This window comes from Rhagoletis zephyria, unplaced genomic scaffold (assembly GCF_001687245.7).
Source record: "Rhagoletis zephyria isolate East Lansing unplaced genomic scaffold, Rhagoletis_zephyria_1.1 Rzeph_scaffold_03986, whole genome shotgun sequence".
In the NCBI taxonomy this organism is placed as follows: domain Eukaryota; kingdom Metazoa; phylum Arthropoda; class Insecta; order Diptera; family Tephritidae; genus Rhagoletis; species Rhagoletis zephyria.
The window spans coordinates 3,315-23,579 of NW_016161069.1; the positions used below are offsets into that span (position 1 = coordinate 3,315).

General features: G+C 32.7%; 1 protein-coding gene across 5 annotated transcripts in view; it reads left to right on the forward strand.

Annotated features, from left to right (window-relative positions):
• The window catches only part of LOC108370059 (DENN domain-containing protein 1A), a 34,665-nt gene that overhangs the window by 1,062 nt on the left and 13,338 nt on the right, over nt 1-20,265 (forward strand). For 3 of the 5 annotated variants that reach the window (XM_017625297.1, XM_017625300.1, XM_017625299.1), the window contains exons 1-6: nt 7-78; nt 588-785; nt 13,112-13,412; nt 13,491-13,544; nt 13,636-13,896; nt 14,041-14,499. In XM_017625297.1, the coding sequence (XP_017480786.1) occupies nt 62-78; nt 588-785; nt 13,112-13,412; nt 13,491-13,544; nt 13,636-13,896; nt 14,041-14,499 (1,290 nt within the window). In that variant the 5' untranslated portion in view covers nt 7-61. Of the gene's footprint in view, nt 1-6; nt 79-587; nt 786-13,111; nt 13,413-13,490; nt 13,545-13,635; nt 13,897-14,040; nt 14,500-17,185; nt 17,401-20,265 lie in introns of those variants that run through there. The other 2 variants (XM_017625301.1, XM_017625298.1) reach the window with 2 other exon arrangements.

The following is a 20,265-nucleotide window of genomic DNA, read 5'->3' on the forward strand; positions in this document are numbered from 1 at the left end:
ATAAGGGAGCAAGCGGAAATTCTTGGAGGCAACAGGGCGGCCAGTGCAAGGCGCAGCCAGTATGAGTTCCCGTATAAAGTGAGTGTCGCGGCCGTACGTCACTTGTTTAAAAATATGTACATATGTACATACTTATGTATTATGTATATAATATAGTATATAATATACATTAGTTTAGTAGAATCTAATATAAACCAAAAGCGGTGCAGCTTGCCCAAAAAAAAAAAAACTGTAATCGCAATGAACTAAACATTACTTCAAATGCTAATACTTGGAAGTAAGAAATTGTTGAACTTCTGACCATGAGAATTATTGCTACCTCAGTCAGGCACTCTTTACTCATCTCATCTCTCTGAACTGTCCCATGTAAGCGTAAAATGTGCAGCCGAGATAATTGTACTGTGTGCCATCTATTCGGTGGCGGCCATAAATCAGTAGGCGTTACGCTCAAGTGCACTTCTCCCCAGTTTTCCAGTTGGTTTGGAGTTAATTTGAATAGTTTGAAATTATGTTATGCATGCCACATAATTTCTTCTGGCTTTGATTCCAAATTTATAAAAAAATATGCCTGAAATTTTTGTTTCCAGAGCGGATGTGAAGAAACTATTCGAATTTTGGTGTGAAGTCGCGTTGGTGCGCAATGCAGACAAACGGAATACGCCTACAGGCGGCAGCCACACATCATCCCCACCTTGTGTTGTGGTCGAGAGCTTTCCGGAGGGATATCGCGATGAGAAAACTATGGCTGACATACCAGCCTTTGCATTTCCATGCAAAATCGAAAGGTAAGTAGACACAGCGAAATAGAAATTTATCACAATACAATATATGTATGAATAGGCGAATGACTTAAAAGAATAAAATGTACATATCTAAACCAGAACCAAAAAAAAAAGAAAAGGAAGGCATGCTGGTAGAACTTCCGGTAAGTTTAATCCGGCCGAGTCTCTTGTCACGTTCGAGTTGCTATATATAGCGTGTGCGTGCATATCATCGTTTAAAGTACAAAAGCGCGTAGCAAGAAAATGCGTATGGTTGCCTAAATTTTATAGGAGAGGGTAAAAATTTTCTTATTTCAGAACGGTTCTCTCTTTTATCCCTAAATATCTCGTCTTCATATATCTAAGTATCAATATTTTAGGATTAATGGATAAGGGCTTGATGCCTGAAGCTTCCGGTGAGCAAATATCTTTTTGTCACAAATGTCAGTTACGAGGTTTTGCGGAACCACGATACGCGGTTTTGTGCGGTTTTGATATATATGTATGTATGTATAACTAAATACTACGTACATTTTTACCCAGTTAGATGGTCGCATTTATGAGTTTCCCTACATTTCCTTACCACATATTACCATCCTTCATTCCGCAAAGGGCTATTGACTTCTATCCATTAGACATTGTCTTGGTATATATGTACATACATATGTACTTGTCTGTATGTGCATATGCTATGTATTTCAATGATATATGTGTATGTGCACATTTACATATATACATATACATATATGTATGTTTACTTTCAAATTGGCCAATGCTCTTTGCCATGCATCGACTGGTCTATGATTCATTCAAGCGGTCGCCCATTGCGATAACTCGTGTGTCTAAATAATCTAAATGTACATAGATGTGTACCTATAGATGCATACATGAATACACATCCAGTAGTGATGGGGCCGATAAACAAGTAGACATACATAAGTAGGTTTGTGTGTAGGTACCTACTTTGATTACGTTTGCACATTCATTTTTTATTACTCTTTGGCACTAACTTTATTGTTGGTCATTCAAGTTGGCTCTATATATTAGCCAACAAGCGCAAAATGTATTGAATGGCTTGTTGCCGTTTTGTATGGTAGATATTGTGAAAGTAACCTAATGTAATGATATGGTCTTTTCACATAATATACAAATACAATTTTAATTAAGGCAACAAACAATGAATTTCATTAATTAATTTTAAAGGAAATGTCTGTCTTTCTTTCTGCTGGGTCTCTGACCTCATCAAACGTTTACTCACTGATAAGAAAAATGCAGAATTATACACGTTTAAATACTTAAATAGAATGGTGGACACATAATTAGGAACACAACCTCTTCACAAGCTCTGACCATTTATTTCTTTCATTACATATTTCATACTACAATGAAAAAAAGTTTCAAACCTTGAAGGTACATTCAAGAACTATAAAAAAAATTGCTAAATTTCAAAAAGTTGCCATCAAAGTTTTTAATCATAGTTTCTAATAAAATCGGGTTTGCAGTTTTATAGTGAATTTAATTTTATTGTAATACTATGCAAGTTTGAAGTAGCTCAAAAATCTGTTTAATTTTTTATATTTTTTGCTGACGGTGTCAAGCATTTCCTTCCGTTTGAACATTTTTATTGTGGGTGAAAATTAGCAGTCACCATCAGCAAAAAAGGTCAGAGCTCAAACTTGCACAATATTATACTCAAAGTGAATGGGCTATTTGAAATTTTATTGACCATTTGTTGAAATTTGGCAAATTTTTACATATGTATCTTGTACAAGGTTTGAAACTTTGAGTTATGCAATTTTTGTAAAAAATAAATAAATAAGAAATAAATAATCAAAACGTCCATAGAAGTAGTGTCTCCAATTATTTGGCCACCACTGTACATTAGAGTAGACCGAAAATGCATACATACGTGTGAAAAACGTTTAAAATGCCAATAATAATACCCAATTGCTAATTTTTTTAGTACTAATGATTTTTTATTGTTCCCCTCATTGTTTCTGTGGATCTTGGCGGACCTATAAAATATAGTTACCATGAAAAAATGGTTAAATAAATTTTTGGGTATTATTATTGGTAATCTCCTCCGATCAAAAAATATTGATTTTCAAAAAATTTTATACGATTTCTACGAAAAGTGTTTTTCTCCTTATAAAATATGTGGAAAACTTTTTAAGCGCTTTGAGCTTTCTCTAAATATTTTATGATTTCAAAATAAAAATTAGGGGTATATTTTTTCGTTATAGAACAATCCTTGTTGGTGGCGGCATTAGGATTCCGACTTTACCGTTTTTTGGACCACTCTAATGTCATATATCGCTCGCTTATTAGAGTGAAAAGTTGCTGCCTATTATGCCAAACTAAAAATGTATGTTTTTTTCTCAAACGGAAATGTATGATTTTTTCTGAAAACGGAAAAATACATTTGCAAAATAAATGAGATATGATAATGCTTCTATGTATATGTATATACAACTATACACTTTCTAAATACCTTTACAATGATTAATCATTTATGGAAATCGGGCATAAATTAAAAAAGTTATAGGAAAACCCCGATTTGGTGTAGATTTTTGATAATTTTTTCTCTGACTGTAGGTCCACGCAATATCAACTAATTGTTACCAGTACTTGCCAGTTTTTACTGCAAATGCATTCAATAACCCAAAAAATATGCAAGATACAGCGAATTCGAGAGCCTAACAACCCGGGAGAGCTGCAAATTCTTACAAGTAAAGATTTTGCTAGCAAGAATTTGTAGGTGTTAAAAAATAAGATTATGTTTCAAATTCAAATGTAAACAAAGTGGTATTTAAGATTATGATTAGGTGAAGCAAAATTAGTGAAATTAAAATATGGAGCAATTTTAATCTAATGTATATTTCCCCCTAATCTAAAATAAAATTGTGCGCAAAAAAAAAATTATTTTGTAACCGAATTGTGAAAAAGCATCTCTAAAGTGTCGAACATAGGCGTATTCATACGAAAAAATCGGCAACCAAAAATTTGTTTAATGTAAATAAAAGTGTGGTTAATATTACCAAATCATTGGTGAAAGTATCAACCGTGGCATTGTTAATATAAACCAAAATTCACATTGTTTGAATTTGGTAATATTAACCAATTTGTGGTAGATTTTTTCTCAGTGTAATAGGGCCATTTGTGAATATTAAACAAAATATCAATATGTGGTCACGTTTTTGAGTTACTGTATGTGTCTATTCAAAATTTTTAGCCTTTACCAACAACCGTAAATTAAGTAGTTTCATACGTGTGAATTCCACATGTTTGTGGGGCAAAGAAATTTTTTTGTTGCATAGCTTTGTTGAAAAACACGCACACCTGTTGAAGATTAAAATATTCATAATGAAATATAAACAAGACCTCCAAGTTCAGTCATTAGTCCGATAAAAATCCGAATACATACATACATACATGTGTAGGGTCGAATACCGTAGGCCAAGCAACCGTTGATTGATCAGCAAGAAATACAGTATCGGTCATATCTATAGCACGCCATTTGAAAGTGATATTGTGTGCCACTTATGTTTATTTATTTATTTTTAAGAATTTTCAATTAAAATTTAGTTCATTCTCAGACAAACCCCATATATACCCAAGATTAACAATTTGTAGAAAACTTCAAAAAAGTGCAACAAAATTTCACCTAAATTTCAAACTTTTTTCTCGGAAGTGTTAGAATTTTTTTGAGTACACAGTTTTTTAGCCCCTGCAATTTTAGTCTGATAATGTGCAAATTTCAAGTGGCTACGAATTACCGTTAATTTTTTATTCTTAAAAAAAACATTTTTACATGACTTCCCGCACTAAACAATTTTTAACTCGGTTATTTTTATCCATTTTATTTCCCTTTATGAATGTGGAAAGAAAAATATTTGTACTATTTAAAAACTAACAAGTTTTGTGAGCACATTGGGCCGTACTTGCTTTTTCTTCAAATTTCAGACCGTTTACTCAATTTATTCAAATAAAATTGAAGTAAAAGGTACGAAATTTCAAGCAAAAGCAATTTCTTAGTTTTTATTCATACGGCCCATTGTAAATGTGTGGAAAATTTTTGGAATAAGTCTGAAGTTTACTCAAATTTTTATTATTTTTTTCACTTCGACAATAGACAATTTCGGAAGTTATGAATTTTCTTAAGATTTTTCAAAATCACTTCGATGTAATTTCACAGAAAAATTCAATCAGTTGGATTGGATTCATTTTTAGGTTTCAATAACGTATGCGGAATGAAATGCGGACAATTTCTACGCAGACTTTAAAAAATTCTGGTAAACACGGGAACCACACTAAGTATACCAAAATCTAATGTGCATTATTAACAAGCATTCCACTAAAAATAATCTCGTTGTATATTATAATGCTGAAATAATTTCCTTGAAACTCTGAAAATTTGTTTACCGAAACTCAATGTCACGAAAAGTAAGTTAGTAAAAAATACTAAGTAATTTTGTGGTGGTATTTTGTTAAATAAAGGTTCCGGTTTTTGCAGAACTGTCTTAATGTATGTTTGCACAGTGCAGATGCAACCGTTTTTATAAGAATCTGGAAAATCAAAAAATATATACATACANGTTTGACTCGATGCCAGCCCTGAGTAGGAGAATGCGTAGTGAATGTTGCCCTATGGACGGACAACTTCTGAGATACTTCGCCGACCTAAACGGGGTTAGATCGCCGAAACAACAGCCCTTGGTCGGGTGAAACCCGAGTCATTCCGGTACGTAGAACCGGCTGTCGTGGGAATGTTGCAGAACTGTCTTAATGTATGTTTGCACGGTTGTGCAGATGCTAACAAATGCAATTGTTTTTAAAAGAATCTGGTATATCAAAAAAAATATATATGTACAAATGTATATGACAAGAAAAAAAACTTTAAAATGATTGAAGGGTGAAAGGAATACCATATAAACGGCAATCAATTGTCATTTTCCCCATTGCATTAATTTAAAGTTTCAAGGACAAGTAATCACGCCCCAATTTCTTAACAGTAAAAATTATTATACAAATTTATGACCTAATAAAATAAGCTTACGAATATTTTATAATTGAGCGTATGTAAGTGTGTGTGTGCTGAACGCTCGAATCTCTGCCCAGTAGCGTTGCGTGCCGAAACACCTTATGAATAACCAAATATTGAAACGGTTTTTTGAGTTTTTGTTTATTTATTTCTCGCTACGATTAGTCATATTACGGTTTACCTGCAGGTTCATAGACAGACATCCATACAAATGAACAAACATACGTTCACATACAAAAAGTTACGTGGTGGTTTGCTTTTGTTTTATATTCTCTTTTCACCGTCTTTCGGCAAAGCTTCATAAATATTTTTATATCATCTTTTAAATACATACATGACTATGAACTTCATTTGAGTTATGTTAACTTTTTATGTGGTTTTTTTTGTTTTTTAATTTCATACTAATGTTAAAATGTTGACTAATTAATGTTTTAGACTTTACGCTTNTTGCCGTGGAGGCTGCTCTATTTGAGCAACAGGGGGCCACGTACGACGTGGTCCACTGTCTGTGTGTCCGTAGTCCCGAGCAGACCCTGAGGTGACTCCACCCCTCGCAGGCATTACACTTGACTGAGGTGGAGTTGTGGTGTAAACGTCTCCGGCATACACAGCAGGTGTATATTTCTGGCCCAGGGTTTGACTCGATGCCAGCCCTGAGTAGGAGAATGCGTAGTGAATGTTGCCCTATGGACGGACAACTTCTGAGATACTTCGCCGACCTAAACGGGGTTAGATCGCCGAAACAACAGCCCTTGGTCGGGTGAAACCCGAGTCATTCCGGTACGTAGAACCGGCTGTCGTGGGAATGTTGCAGAACTGTCTTAATGTATGTTTGCACGGTTGTGCAGATGCTAACAAATGCAATTGTTTTTAAAAGAATCTGGTATATCAAAAAAAATATATATGTACAAATGTATATGACAAGAAAAAAAACTTTAAAATGATTGAAGGGTGAAAGGAATACCATATAAACGGCAATCAATTGTCATTTTCCCCATTGCATTAATTTAAAGTTTCAAGGACAAGTAATCACGCCCCAATTTCTTAACAGTAAAAATTATTATACAAATTTATGACCTAATAAAATAAGCTTACGAATATTTTATAATTGAGCGTATGTAAGTGTGTGTGTGCTGAACGCTCGAATCTCTGCCCAGTAGCGTTGCGTGCCGAAACACCTTATGAATAACCAAATATTGAAACGGTTTTTTGAGTTTTTGTTTATTTATTTCTCGCTACGATTAGTCATATTACGGTTTACCTGCAGGTTCATAGACAGACATCCATACAAATGAACAAACATACGTTCACATACAAAAAGTTACGTGGTGGTTTGCTTTTGTTTTATATTCTCTTTTCACCGTCTTTCGGCAAAGCTTCATAAATATTTTTATATCATCTTTTAAATACATACATGACTATGAACTTCATTTGAGTTATGTTAACTTTTTATGTGGTTTTTTTTGTTTTTTAATTTCATACTAATGTTAAAATGTTGACTAATTAATGTTTTAGACTTTACGCTTTTTGGATTTATTTTGTGACTATTTTTAATTTGCTGATTTCCCATGACATAAGATGATATAATAAATCATTCACGACAGTGGGATCTCGCGAATCTATTTATTTATTTTTTTTTTCAATGCACGTAAACTTTAATTATGTAATGGTGAGCACAATTTACGGATATGTACCTGGAAGGAAGGTACTTCTATACAATTTCTAGTTGTTCGTAGACATACAAGACGTAACATTACCGCAATCCGGGAAATGAGATGAACCGAACAAGGCTGCTTGAAGTATGCAAGCATGTGCTCATGAGATCGCGACTTATTACCTCTAGGTAAGCCCCCCACCAGTGAATGCATTGACATAATCACCATCACAAAAGAGAAAATTGATAATCAGGCGAAAAGCAGTTCTATAATGTGGTGGCCCTAAATAGCACATAAAAGGCTCCTAATTTGCACAGTGATTCAAAACTTTGTAGGTTTTCCCCAAAACGAAAAGTATTTCACAAGAAAAATTTGAAATTTTATAAAAAAAAACTTCCAACAATATTAAATTTTTTTCTTTTGAATTTTAAAAGAACTTTGGTAGCGCAGTTTTACAGATCATTCAATTTTAGTATAATAAAGTGCAAGTTGCAAGTAGCTAACAGTTCGGGTTGATTTTTAATAATTTTTTTTTCGCTAAAATTTCGAGCACATCTGCATGTTAAATAGGAACAACAGCGTTCTCTTTGTCTCGTTTTATTATATATCTACCGGCGTCCTTAGCTACGCCTTAAAATGCTTAAATGGCCTCATTCATAAAAAATAAAATAGATTTGCAGAGGTTTATGAATTGAGATTTTCTAACATATTTTCGATATATGAAACATACTTTATTTTTTATGAATAAGGGTGTTAGTTAATATATTTTCGAATGTATTTAATTCTGGAAATTTAATTTATACATACTCTTACAACTCGATTCTACATATCGTGCTCTTTCTTCAAAGGTGTATAGAATTTTTTAAACAGGTGGCAAGCCTCCTCAAAAATATTTTTGGCGGTAAAAATTCCTAAATCCCATTTAGTTTGATACCTATATTGCAATATTTAATTGATATTATCAATTAAATAAAATTTAAATTTTCAAACAGGCAACCATTCACAAAAACATGTTCGACTGTAACTCTCTTTTAATTTCTTTTGACAGCCATATTGCAATATTTACTTTATCTTATCAATTTACTTAAATTACAATTTTCAAACAGGTGGCAACTCTCATTATTTTTTTCTTAAGTTTGACCTTTAGTAACGCACCGATGAAAACTGCATTCGATTCCATGCATTAGTTTTCGAGTGATGCGCTTGCAAATATACAGACAGACAGACAGAGAGACAATAAAAAATTCGAATAAAAAAGTTGATTTGGATTCTGTTGCTCTAAGCGTTGCCAGGTTGACGTTTTTAACGTCATTTGGACGTTTTTTGTATCCTGTTGACGTTTGGACGTTTTTTGTGTAAAAAAATGACGTTTTTTAACTTCCCAGTAATTTTTCTTTGTTACTAAATTTTGCAAGAGGAACTGATTTTGAATTATTTTCTTAATCAATTTACAATCTTTGTGTTTTGCTGCAGCTGCTTCAAAAGATTTTTTTTTGGATTCTTGGACTAAGGATGCCGTGTTCAAAGGCTGGTTGTGTAAACACTTGAGGTTACGAGGCTTGCTGTAATGTTTGCAATTGCACATTAAAAGCCGAATCAGGAAGAGCCGATCTATTGCAACACGCACGTTCGCAAAAGCATCAAAATAACTGTGCAGCATAAAACGTCAGAAAAAAGTAGGCGACTTTTTTAAGACTACATTGAAAATGTAATGTAATGAACGCAAAAAAGACTGAAATATTGCTATGCTCCTTCCTAGCAGAACGTAATTTAGCATTTTCGACAACCGAAATGTCTACAAGAAACAAATATTAAAAATCAACGCCCCTTTAAACTTGCACATTATTGCCCTGAAATTTAATGGGCTATCAAACTGCATACTCAAAAAAAAAATCTAAAAAATCCGAATCCGAAAGTTGAAAATCTCGCTGAAAATTTGCAGATTTTTTATAATTTTTGCACAGTTTTTGTGGATTTATATTTTGTTTGTTAAAGAGCTTGGCTTTTATGGAAAAAATAATATATATTAAATAAACGAAAGAGAAACAGCCAAAATCGATCAAAATGTTGATGACTTAATCAGCTGATCACAAGTGTATGTATAAAATTATTTTTATATTAACGATCTCAAACCAGTTTACAATGAATTTTAAATGTGCTCTGTCGAATTGACATTTTAATATACCTTACGTACATATATACCTTTGTACACAATAAAAGTTTAATAAGAACAATTGTGGAGTTCCACACCAAAATGCTACATTTCCATCATAAAAATTGTTTCAGATTGGTGCTTTTACGGCAATCGTGTGACCAGCTTTACGATTTTGTCCGATCGAGTGATTTCAATACGACTCAATAAAGGTTTGGTTGCTTTATCTCGGGTTCTCTGTTAAAATATGGACACATACCAGTAAATGCAAGGAATTTGCATTAACATTTCGAGTTTTGGAAATGAAACCTTTTGGTGTGGAGCTCCACAATTTTTTCTACATTCATTTGAAAAAGACGTTTTTGGGTAGGAAATTACGTTTTTTCAGACCAAGAGTGACGTTTTCTCATGACGAAGACCTGGCAACACTGAGACCCCCCTTATTAATTTTTCTTTAATATCTATAACACGGTGTTACATAATAATAAAAAAAATGCGCGAACTTTTAAAGTGACCTAGCACCGGTCGTAGAGCTGGTCGATTAATTCAAGAAACTGTTTTCAAAATGTTTCTAACACCCTCAAATTCTCAACTTATTCTTAAAAAAAACTTTTCCGCATTGCTTTCGGCACTAAAGAATTTTTAGTTCGGTTTATTTTTAACCAATTGTAAATATGTGGAAAATGTTTCGAATAAATCTGAAATTAAGTCCAATTTTTATTATTTTTTTCCATTTCCACCACATTTTTGCCAAAATTTCATAAGAAAATTGTCTCTTTTAGTCATTACTTCGGAAAGAATGTTTAATTCCGAGTAAAATAGGGTACCATTCATTAGAACCAATAAAAAAAATTATGAAGTTATGCTATGTTTTATAGTCACAAATTCAAATTTTTCCATACGAATTACACAGCCACACAAAAAAAAATTTGTGTTCTGACCCAAAGGTCTCACTATGTGTATATTATGTTTCTGGGGTCGCTGAATCCGAATCCGAGGTCCATTTAACCCCATCAGTTCAGGGTTTTGATATAACCCCAGAAAACCAATATGGCGGACACCTTTTGGAAAAATTCATCGGATTCGCTTGAAACTCGTTACTCGGGGGTTTTCGGGGTCGCTAATTACGAATATGATATTATTTTTTCAAAATTCAAAATGGCGGATCCAATATGGCGGACACATTTTTGTAAAATTCATCGGATTCGCTTGAAAATCGTTACTCAGGGGTTTTGGGAGTCACCGATTACGAATTTGATGTCAGTTTTCGAAAATTCAAAATGGCGGATCCAATATGGCGGACACTTTTTGTATTGGATACGCCATTTTGAATTTTCGAAAACTGACATCAAATTCGTAATCGGTGACTCCCAAAACCCCTGAGTAACGATTTTCAAGCGAATCCGATGAATTTTACAAAAATGGGTCCACCATATTGGACTGTTGTGATGTGCATAATTTTTCTGGCCCAAATTTAAGCAAAAACTATAAAATATTAGGGAATGGAGTTTCTTACATTCCTAAACAGAGAACTTAAGAACCTTTGATTGTAAAGTTTGAAGCGCATCTAACCGACTTCAATTTTTTTCGCCATATTGGGTTTTTAAGCTGACCGAATCAATTTAATTTTTTGGCCGCCATATTGGATTCACGGTTCGCCGGAATGATGTTTTGATGTTCTGGGATGCGAAAAAGACAGACCAACTGTATTTAAAAAAAAAACAGTTTTACGTGAAGAAAAAATTAATGCTAGTTATGTATATATATCTATAAATATTTCTTTGTGTACGTGTGATATGAGAACCCGGCAATCGTAAACACATGCCCAAAAAAACAGTAAAACTTGAAAAAAATCAGTTTTTAAATGAAGAAGAAAACACCCTTAAGCAAATAAATTTAATAGTTTTTTATTAAATGATGTAAATGATTATGATTAATGATAACTAGAACAATGTTTACTCAGGGAAGTCAAAGACTAAATTAGAAAATACATATATACATGGCGAGCGTTGTATGCAAATTAGGGTGGTCCTAAAATGCGTGGGAAAAAGTAAAGTCCGAGTTTTGAATGCTCTAACCCTCTAGTTCAAAGTTTTCCATGTATTTTACATGGCAAAAAATTTATTTTTCGTGGAAATGACATAGGATCACTGGAAATCCATATTTTCCGATCGGAAAACTCTGTTTCTCTTTAGGAGACTTCCAATAATAATACCCAATTGTTTATTTTGCCATTTTTTAACACCAACGATTTTCTATGCCCCCCCCCCCATTTTTTGGGGTTCTTAGGTGACCTATAAAAAATAGTTAGTATTAAGAAATGGTAAAATAAATAATAATAAATAATACAAAAAAGGGTAACCAAGAGCGCAAAATTGAAACTGGTGCAATTTACTTTTTTAAACTTAACAATAAAGCGTTAATGTTTATATATTATCAATATAAAAGCATTTTGCATTTTTCCCAACTCTGGGCTAAAATATATACCTTTAAAAAAATTGTTTGTTTATTAAAATTTTCCTTTGTGTAGTTAGCGCACTGAAAGTTATATCATGTGGTTGTGTTAATTTCGAATTTTCGTACTAACAACAATATTTACAATTAAGTTTTAACTTGAAAAATCTCTGAATATTAAAAAAAAAATCACAATGAGGTTTGTTTGAGTCACTGTATTTGTCTTAAAGTTCTTTCAAACGATGAAATTTTGCTATGTCGTTAATATGACCTCAAATACCTTGTAAATAGTTAAATGCAAAGTTCGTTATCACAAATACAAATGTATGTATGTATTTAAAAAAATAAATAAAAGAAATCTAAAGTTTTTATTGAAGTAACTAAAAAAGTTATTTATTAGTAGATTTTTTCCAAAAATTGTAGCTATTATTAAGCGTATGGTAAGTTTTTTTTCCTCAGTGGCAACCCTGGATGCTACTGAACGTACATAACCGCCCTATTCTCACAACACTGACAAAATTCATCGTATGACTATTCTCACAATTATTGCGCCTAAGACACAATATGTACAAACATTGTTTCGCCGTTGTCGCGTACTCAGTAGGTCATAACAACAACACTGACAATAGTCACGATACGAGAGCTTCAAATAAATTTGCGGCATAGTATTAGCCGCAGTGGTAAAGACAATAGTCAGCCGCTGAGTTTTTTCAGTGTTGTGGGAATATGGCGGTAAGTCAGGAATTTCCGGTTAATGGGATCTAACTTTATGATTTCCGCTGTAGCAGTTCTATCTCATAACTCATTATGCCACTGTACGTAAATATGGGCAGATCTGATTAAAAATCATCGCTGTGTTTACATAGAGTACATAGAGAATCGGTTTCGGACTACCGTTTTTGAGTGCATCTGAAACGTACACTTAAAATTTAAATTTTGCCATCCAACGTTGTAGGCCTACACTCCTATAAATATTTTTATAAATTACAACGCATTAATTTTTTCACTAAATATTAACTTATGCTATTTCCAAATGTTCTTTTTTCAGTGATTCCGTGCAATCCTATTCCTTTGTACTCACAACAGATGACTCAAAGTGGCGTTTTGGTTTCTGTCGTCACGACCCGAAGACAGATACCGCAATGGTAATAATCACATACTTACCATGGCACGACACATTTCTGCGATTGTTGACGCTACTGGCCGAACTGCGGCGTGGTGATGCCAACACAACAACGAATGTCGACAATTCCCACAATGACTTTCGCACATTTCTCGCCGAAGCGTACAACCGCGGTGTGCCTGATCCGGGTGGACATTTGAAATTATTCTATAACGGCGGTCAAAATGTAAGTTCTAAAATTAACGGTGTTTGCAATTTCAATTATTTAATCTAATCTAATAAAATTGTGCTCATTTGATTGCAGTATTTCGTGTTTGAGCGGCCGTTGCAATTTCAGTTGCCCAGCATACCCGAGAATGTAAGTCAAAGTCTAAGCGTGATAAACTTAATTGAATGTGTGTGTGTGTATGCTATTGACGATTATAATGTTTTATTTTTCTTATCCACAGCACAATTTAAATTTGTATTATAATTTTGTGGATCCAAAGAATATGATTGCAGTATTTGCTGCGATGCTGGCAGAGCGACGCATCATTTTCACATCGCGACGCCTGGATCGCTTGTCGTCGTGCATACAAGCGGCGAATGCGTTTCTCTATCCCATGGTGTGGCAACACATCTTCATACCAGTGCTGCCGATGAAGCTGAAAGACTATTTGAGTGCACCAATGCCATATCTAATTGGTGTGCCACAAACTGTGCTCGAAACGGTTTGTAAACAAAAGCAAATATTAATAAATAACAATATTTCATTTTCAATTGTAGCATATTTCTGATTTTACATGATCTCACATAGTACATCCCCAGTAAATCCATTTCAATATTTTTTTTCCAATTCTTAATTTCTCTTGCAGATGACAACCGATGAGCTCGGCGAAGTTGTGATACTTAACTGTGATACAAAAATTTTCGAAAGCCCGTTCGATGATGTGGGCGAAATGCCAGCCAAAATTGTGTCACAAATGAAGAAACAACTCAGTCAATCGCATGAGCATATCGGCGATCGTGTTTCGAAAATATTTCTTGGCGTGTTGGTGCAACTGATAAGCGGCTATCGTGATGCTGTGGAATTCCGCGAAACAGGCAAAACATTTAACCGTCAAAAATTTATCGAATCTCGTCCCAAACATTTGCAACCATTTCTCGCAAAAATGATGGATTTGCAAATATTTCAGCAATTCATTGATGAACGCCTGCAAATGCTCAACACTGGTCTGGGTTATTCGGATGAATTTGAGCTAGAAACAGCACGTTATGCGGAGAAAATGAAGAAACGAACACACTACGAATTTCTAAATAATGTTAAGGAGAAGGTGAGCATTCGGAAAATCAAATTAATTTAGATGATTGCTAAAAAGTGTTGACTCTAGCGATTTATTTATGCGCGCTTGCAAGTAGGAATTTGAGTATAAAAGAAAAATTGAAATAGTGTTGCTTGTTGCTTGGGGTGGTGGGGAACGCGAAATTGAAAGTGCAAACAAAGAATTGCATATTACTATTACTATCAGCTACATTAAACTTAGCATATAGCGTATTGCTTTTTACATACTCGATATTGTCATATTTTGTTGAATTGTGCTTTTTTTGTACTTGAAAAAATATACCCCTTCAAAATAAGGCCATATCGAATTCGTACCGATTTACCCTCGTGGGAAACAAGGATGTAATTTTATTATTAGAAGTAATATCTATCATGCATATTAGACTGTACCAGAAAAAAGTTCGCCGTACAACTTCTAATCTAGTGATGGTAGAGAAAGTGGTGAAAATTACAAAAAAAAAATATATATATAAATCATGGCCGACCGGTTTTACCTGTAAATACTTGTATCATGACTAATCGTATCATAAACCCCGACATATGAATTTTTATAATTGGTCTCTAGTCTGCTAAGTCATAAATCTAGCCTTGGTATTTTTTGGCCAAACATAGGCGTCGGCTTTTTACATTTTTCGTCATAAAATCGGTACTCGCGGTCAATGTTTTTGTCTTCAGGAGGCAATTGGCAATTTCGAAAAAAAAATCCTTTTGGCCGCTTTTTTAAATTTTCCATATTTTTGTAATTTTCCATATCTTTGGCATTTACAGTCCGATCTTAAAGTATGTTCTTATCCCGAGGAGCATATTTTTTGCTCCAAAGTTCGTTGACCTAAGTCACTCCGTTCTAGTACTTACCACTAGATCTCAGTCCTTATCACCCTAAAGTAACGTAAGAAAGTATTTCGATTAATCCAGTACGGGATCAACACGATATGTCTAAAAAAAATTTTTGACTTAAAATGACGAAAAATAAATACCATGGCTACACCGAATACATATTTGATCGAAATTAAAAATTTCTAAGGCATATCAAAGATATAAAAAGTCGAAATTGGCATATCAGAAGTAAACAATGAGACTTGAAATAAAATTTTTGTTTTATCAGGGACCGTAACGCTTATAACTTTTATTATAAAAATCACTTTTTAATCGTTATTAACTGAGTTTTATTTGTTGCTTAAAACATAACGATNTAACGCTTATAACTTTTATTATAAAAATCACTTTTTAATCGTTATTAACTGAGTTTTATTTGTTGCTTAAAACATAACGATTTTTAAGTTTTATTTTTTGCTCGGAAAATAATGGTACGTTTTAAGTTTTATTTTTTGCTCGGAAAATAATGGTACGTTTTAAGTTTTATATTTTGCTCGAAAAATAATTGTTACGTTTTAAGTTTTATTTTTTGCTTAAAACATAACGACTATTTTTTTAAGTTTCTTTTTTTGCGCGGAAAATAATCGTTACGTTTTAAGTTTTATTTTTTGCTCGGAAAATAATGGTACGTTTTAAGTTTTATTTTTTGCTCAGAAAATAAAACTTAATTTTTACATATGCGTATGCGCATGCGTGAATAGACAGGGCGCGGCTGCATTGAACTTTTAACGCCACTGTGAAGTGGCTAATGTGGCAGAAAGAAGGACAAGGGCAACAACAAAAGCACAGATACTCACAACCTATAATGAAGGATCAAGCCAATGATAAGCATGATTAACAACAACCCACTTTTTACCCATTTTTTATTACCAGTCATTTCTGTGAATATAATGCAATTGTGATTCTTGTTTTAAATACATATCGTCCAGAATAAAAACACACATTTTAATTTAAATATTTTTATTTCAAACCCTGATAAATTTCAGCTAGACATATCTATGTATGTTTGTATCTGTAAATTGTACTAGCTAATTGACTAACTTAAAAACGTATAACTTTACCTTTTTTTAAATCCGTACATATCTTGTACATTATTGTGGTCCTTCAAAATTAACATCTTAATTCTATATGGTGCTCCCTATTAATTTTGTTCTATGTAAAAAAAAGGCACCAATTAAATTTTCAAAATTTTAAAATAATTTTTAGGGATTGTTACCAAACAATGAAAAATGAATGAAAATATTAAACTTTGACTTATTTTGTTATAGGTAATAAACGCTTAAACGTTAAACATTTATTTATTGGAATCAATTAAGATATATGTATGTACATCCCCAAATAACCTAGGATATAATTTTGAAACTACGAGTAGGTATTAAGGGATTTCCCTTAAACTGAAAAAGGCTTTAGAAACTTCGAAAAACTCTAAACTTTGAGATTAAAAAAAAAACCGGTTTGTCGACAAAAAAATCCGTTTAATCGATATTCGAAAAAACCAATGGAAACCGGTTTGGAAAACCCGATTCAATCACCCTTGTAACGACCTATAAATGTTGTTTTAAAAATTTGAAATTTTCGTAGAAGCCTTTATTTTCTACATAGAACACAATAAGGGGGATATGCCATAAAAAATGTATATTTAAAATTTAATAATGATGCACGTGCGTACAAATATTTTTGTATTCATACTAGTTATGTGCGCATAAAGTATTTTGTGTATTCTTGTTTATCCATTTTTTGTTTGCTTTTTTTTATATTGGATACGTTTTGTTCAAATTGATTTTATTTTAATTTTTTTGCAGTACAATGCGGTATGTCAGAAGTTTACGAAAACCAATACCTTCCCAAATCATTAAATTGCAAATAAAAAAATGAGATAGTAAACAAATGAAAAAATATTAAGTAAAAAAAAGAAAGTTCCTCGTCACTCAGTTATCAATCAGCTACAAATGAAAAAATCTATATTACACTCACCTCCAAAAGTTCGTAAATCTTACTTTTTATTCATGTTTCAATTAATATTTTCTTTTTTGCTTTCTTAACTTGTTTAGTTTTTTTAGTAAACCGTATTACTAATTCTTTTTTTATTTTATAGTTTGAATTTTGCGTTTATATGTTTTGTTCTAAAAAAAAAAACAATAAAAACACATTAGCTTAGATACAATTATGTTATGTTTATATGAGAAATAAGGTGCACCAAGTTACGATAAGACAATTTTTTTTTTAATTTTTCAACTTACAATCAAACTACACTTGATAAACTACTCACACCTTGCTGCCAACCACTGCTATTATGCAAGCTTGCTTACACATATGTATAATGTTTATATGCTCGGGAAATATATATGCTTTACTTTTCACTTATACATATACTTGAACATATATATAAGCACAGATTTTCACGTAATAACCTACACATATGAATACTTAAAGTTTAACACAATCACAATATTAATTTTCCACAGCAAACTATACATTTCCAAAAGATTATTTCTGTTCCAGTTATCAAAATTCGTAGACTGTTTCCGAAGCCTTCAGACATCATCCGCTCGAAAGAATTTTGGAATTGCGCAAAGCGTTAGAAAAAATCAAATAAGCTTGAAATTTTGCTGAAAATTGGCAAATTTGAAATTTTGTTTATAAAATACTAACAATTTTTTTTATGAAAAACATGATTACTATAAAAAAAAATCTCTGTGCGGAAACTTTTCCTAGTGTCTGTACATATTTTATAGACTCAAATACTAGAGAATCGACTGGGCTCAAATGCATAGCATTCAGTTTATATAATTGTCTATTGTGCATAGGGCAAACTAATTTCCGGTAGGTGGAGGTGGAGTCAAGGCACCACTAAAAGCCGTATTTATAGTCTGACGCAGACTATGTTTTAAACATGTAAAAATAAGTATTTGTACCGGTAGCTGGCGCTGGTGGGGAGATATTTCTGAAAGTCCTAATTATTATTCGATTTGACACAACTACGTGGCAAAAAATATTTAAACTGGATAATCGACACTACATATTTAAAACAACTTACAGCCAGATTACATTAAAAATCCTGCAAAATCGCTGATTAACTCTTATCTCAAATCTTCTATAATTTGCCGGGAATTCAATGTTTTAAAAATAGGTATGCTAAATTTTAAAAACATTTGTGAAATTTAAATGCTAATTAATACATACTTCAAAGCGTACTGATTGTCACCATCTGAAATTTTGAAAAATACGCTATCTTTTGCAGAATTAATAAATTGGCTGTTAAAGTGAATTTTCTTCCATATAGAAGAAATTGTCGAGCATACTTTAATAAGTTTTCGAATGGGCTATAAAACTGCATACCTCAATTTTTTCTAAAAATTCTGAAGAAAAATTTTTAAATTTTTGGGTGCATTTGTTAAATTTTTATAACTTTTGAATGAAGTTTGAAATAAGGATTTGAGTGGTGCTGGTTATGTAATGTGCTAGACTTTTATAAAAAAAAATCTTAAGATTAAATAAAAATAGCCAAAACTGGTCAAAATGCCACTCAACTTAATCAGCTGACCACAAGTGTATATTAATTTTATTAATTTTTTTTTCACGTAAAATACAATTGATTTTTATATATATAGATGCATAGGATTTTTGATGTATTACATAGTATAACATAGTATAAGGTCTTTCTCATCTGCTGGTCTTAATTTTGAGAATGTGTCTCCTCTGCTTGCCTTTTGTTCGTATAAACCCAACGTTTAAAAAGCTGTGCCATAGGAAAATCGGTTTTACCATGCTATTCTATGCAACACTTTGAGAAAACGCTTATAATAGGGGTATTCTTTAAGTCTTGCACGATGCACGGATGGCACGAAATGCAAAAATAATATTTCAAATTTGGAAGAGTACGAGAGCACCCCATTGCAAACTGGTGGCATGCATAGGTAGCAAGCAGCGAAATTCTGTATCAAATACAATAACAAGATACGGCAAAAAAAAAGAAAGTAGTATCTATCTTGCTATGCTTTTTTTGCAAAATGTGCATCGGTTCAGATGTTGCATACTTTGCAGCGATAGGAAATGCTGTTTCCCATGTATTTTGTTGTTGGGTGTTTGCAAGTTAAGTAATCCATGCTACGTGCAACGGCTTTGCAAAATTTCGAGAATACCCTTATAATGTTTGTCAGAGTAGTATTCATCACCTTTTCCGCCTAGTTTAACTTCTTCTTATTTGGCGACTTCAACAAATCATGCCAGTCAATTCTCTGCTGTCCCAACTGATGCCAATTGGAAATGCCAAGTAAAGACATGTCCTTCTCCACTTCCTCTTTCCATTGCAGTGGATGCCTCTCTCTTCCTAATTGCCGAAACATTCTCACATCGCCCTTCAATCGTTTAACTTAGAGAAAAATGTTAGTTTTGGCCATTGAAGCCTTCAGTGACATTGACCTTCCCTATTAACAATTATTTTCTAACAACAATTAAAAATATAATAGTCTCTAATGAGCTATGTATGTAGTATGTCATAATATCAGAAAAATAGCAGATATATTCTTATATTTTTTTTTTGTCCAATGGAGCTGAAAATTTATGGTCATTGTTATTTTTTTGTAACTTTAATAATCATACCAGCTGATAAGTATCATCAATATCTATTAACAATATTGCTTACATAGGTATGTATGTTTATCAGCATTGCGTTTGTACAAACCAACATACATACATATGTACATATGTACTATGTTCTGGACTGATAATTTCACTCATACTTATGTACATATATGTAGAAATAAGGTTAATTCCACACAAAAACAAAGCATTTTTTTTTTAAATAATAGCATATGTATAATTTTTTAATAACTACTTAACAAATACATACATAGGTTAGCTAGCAGTAACATTGTTTGTC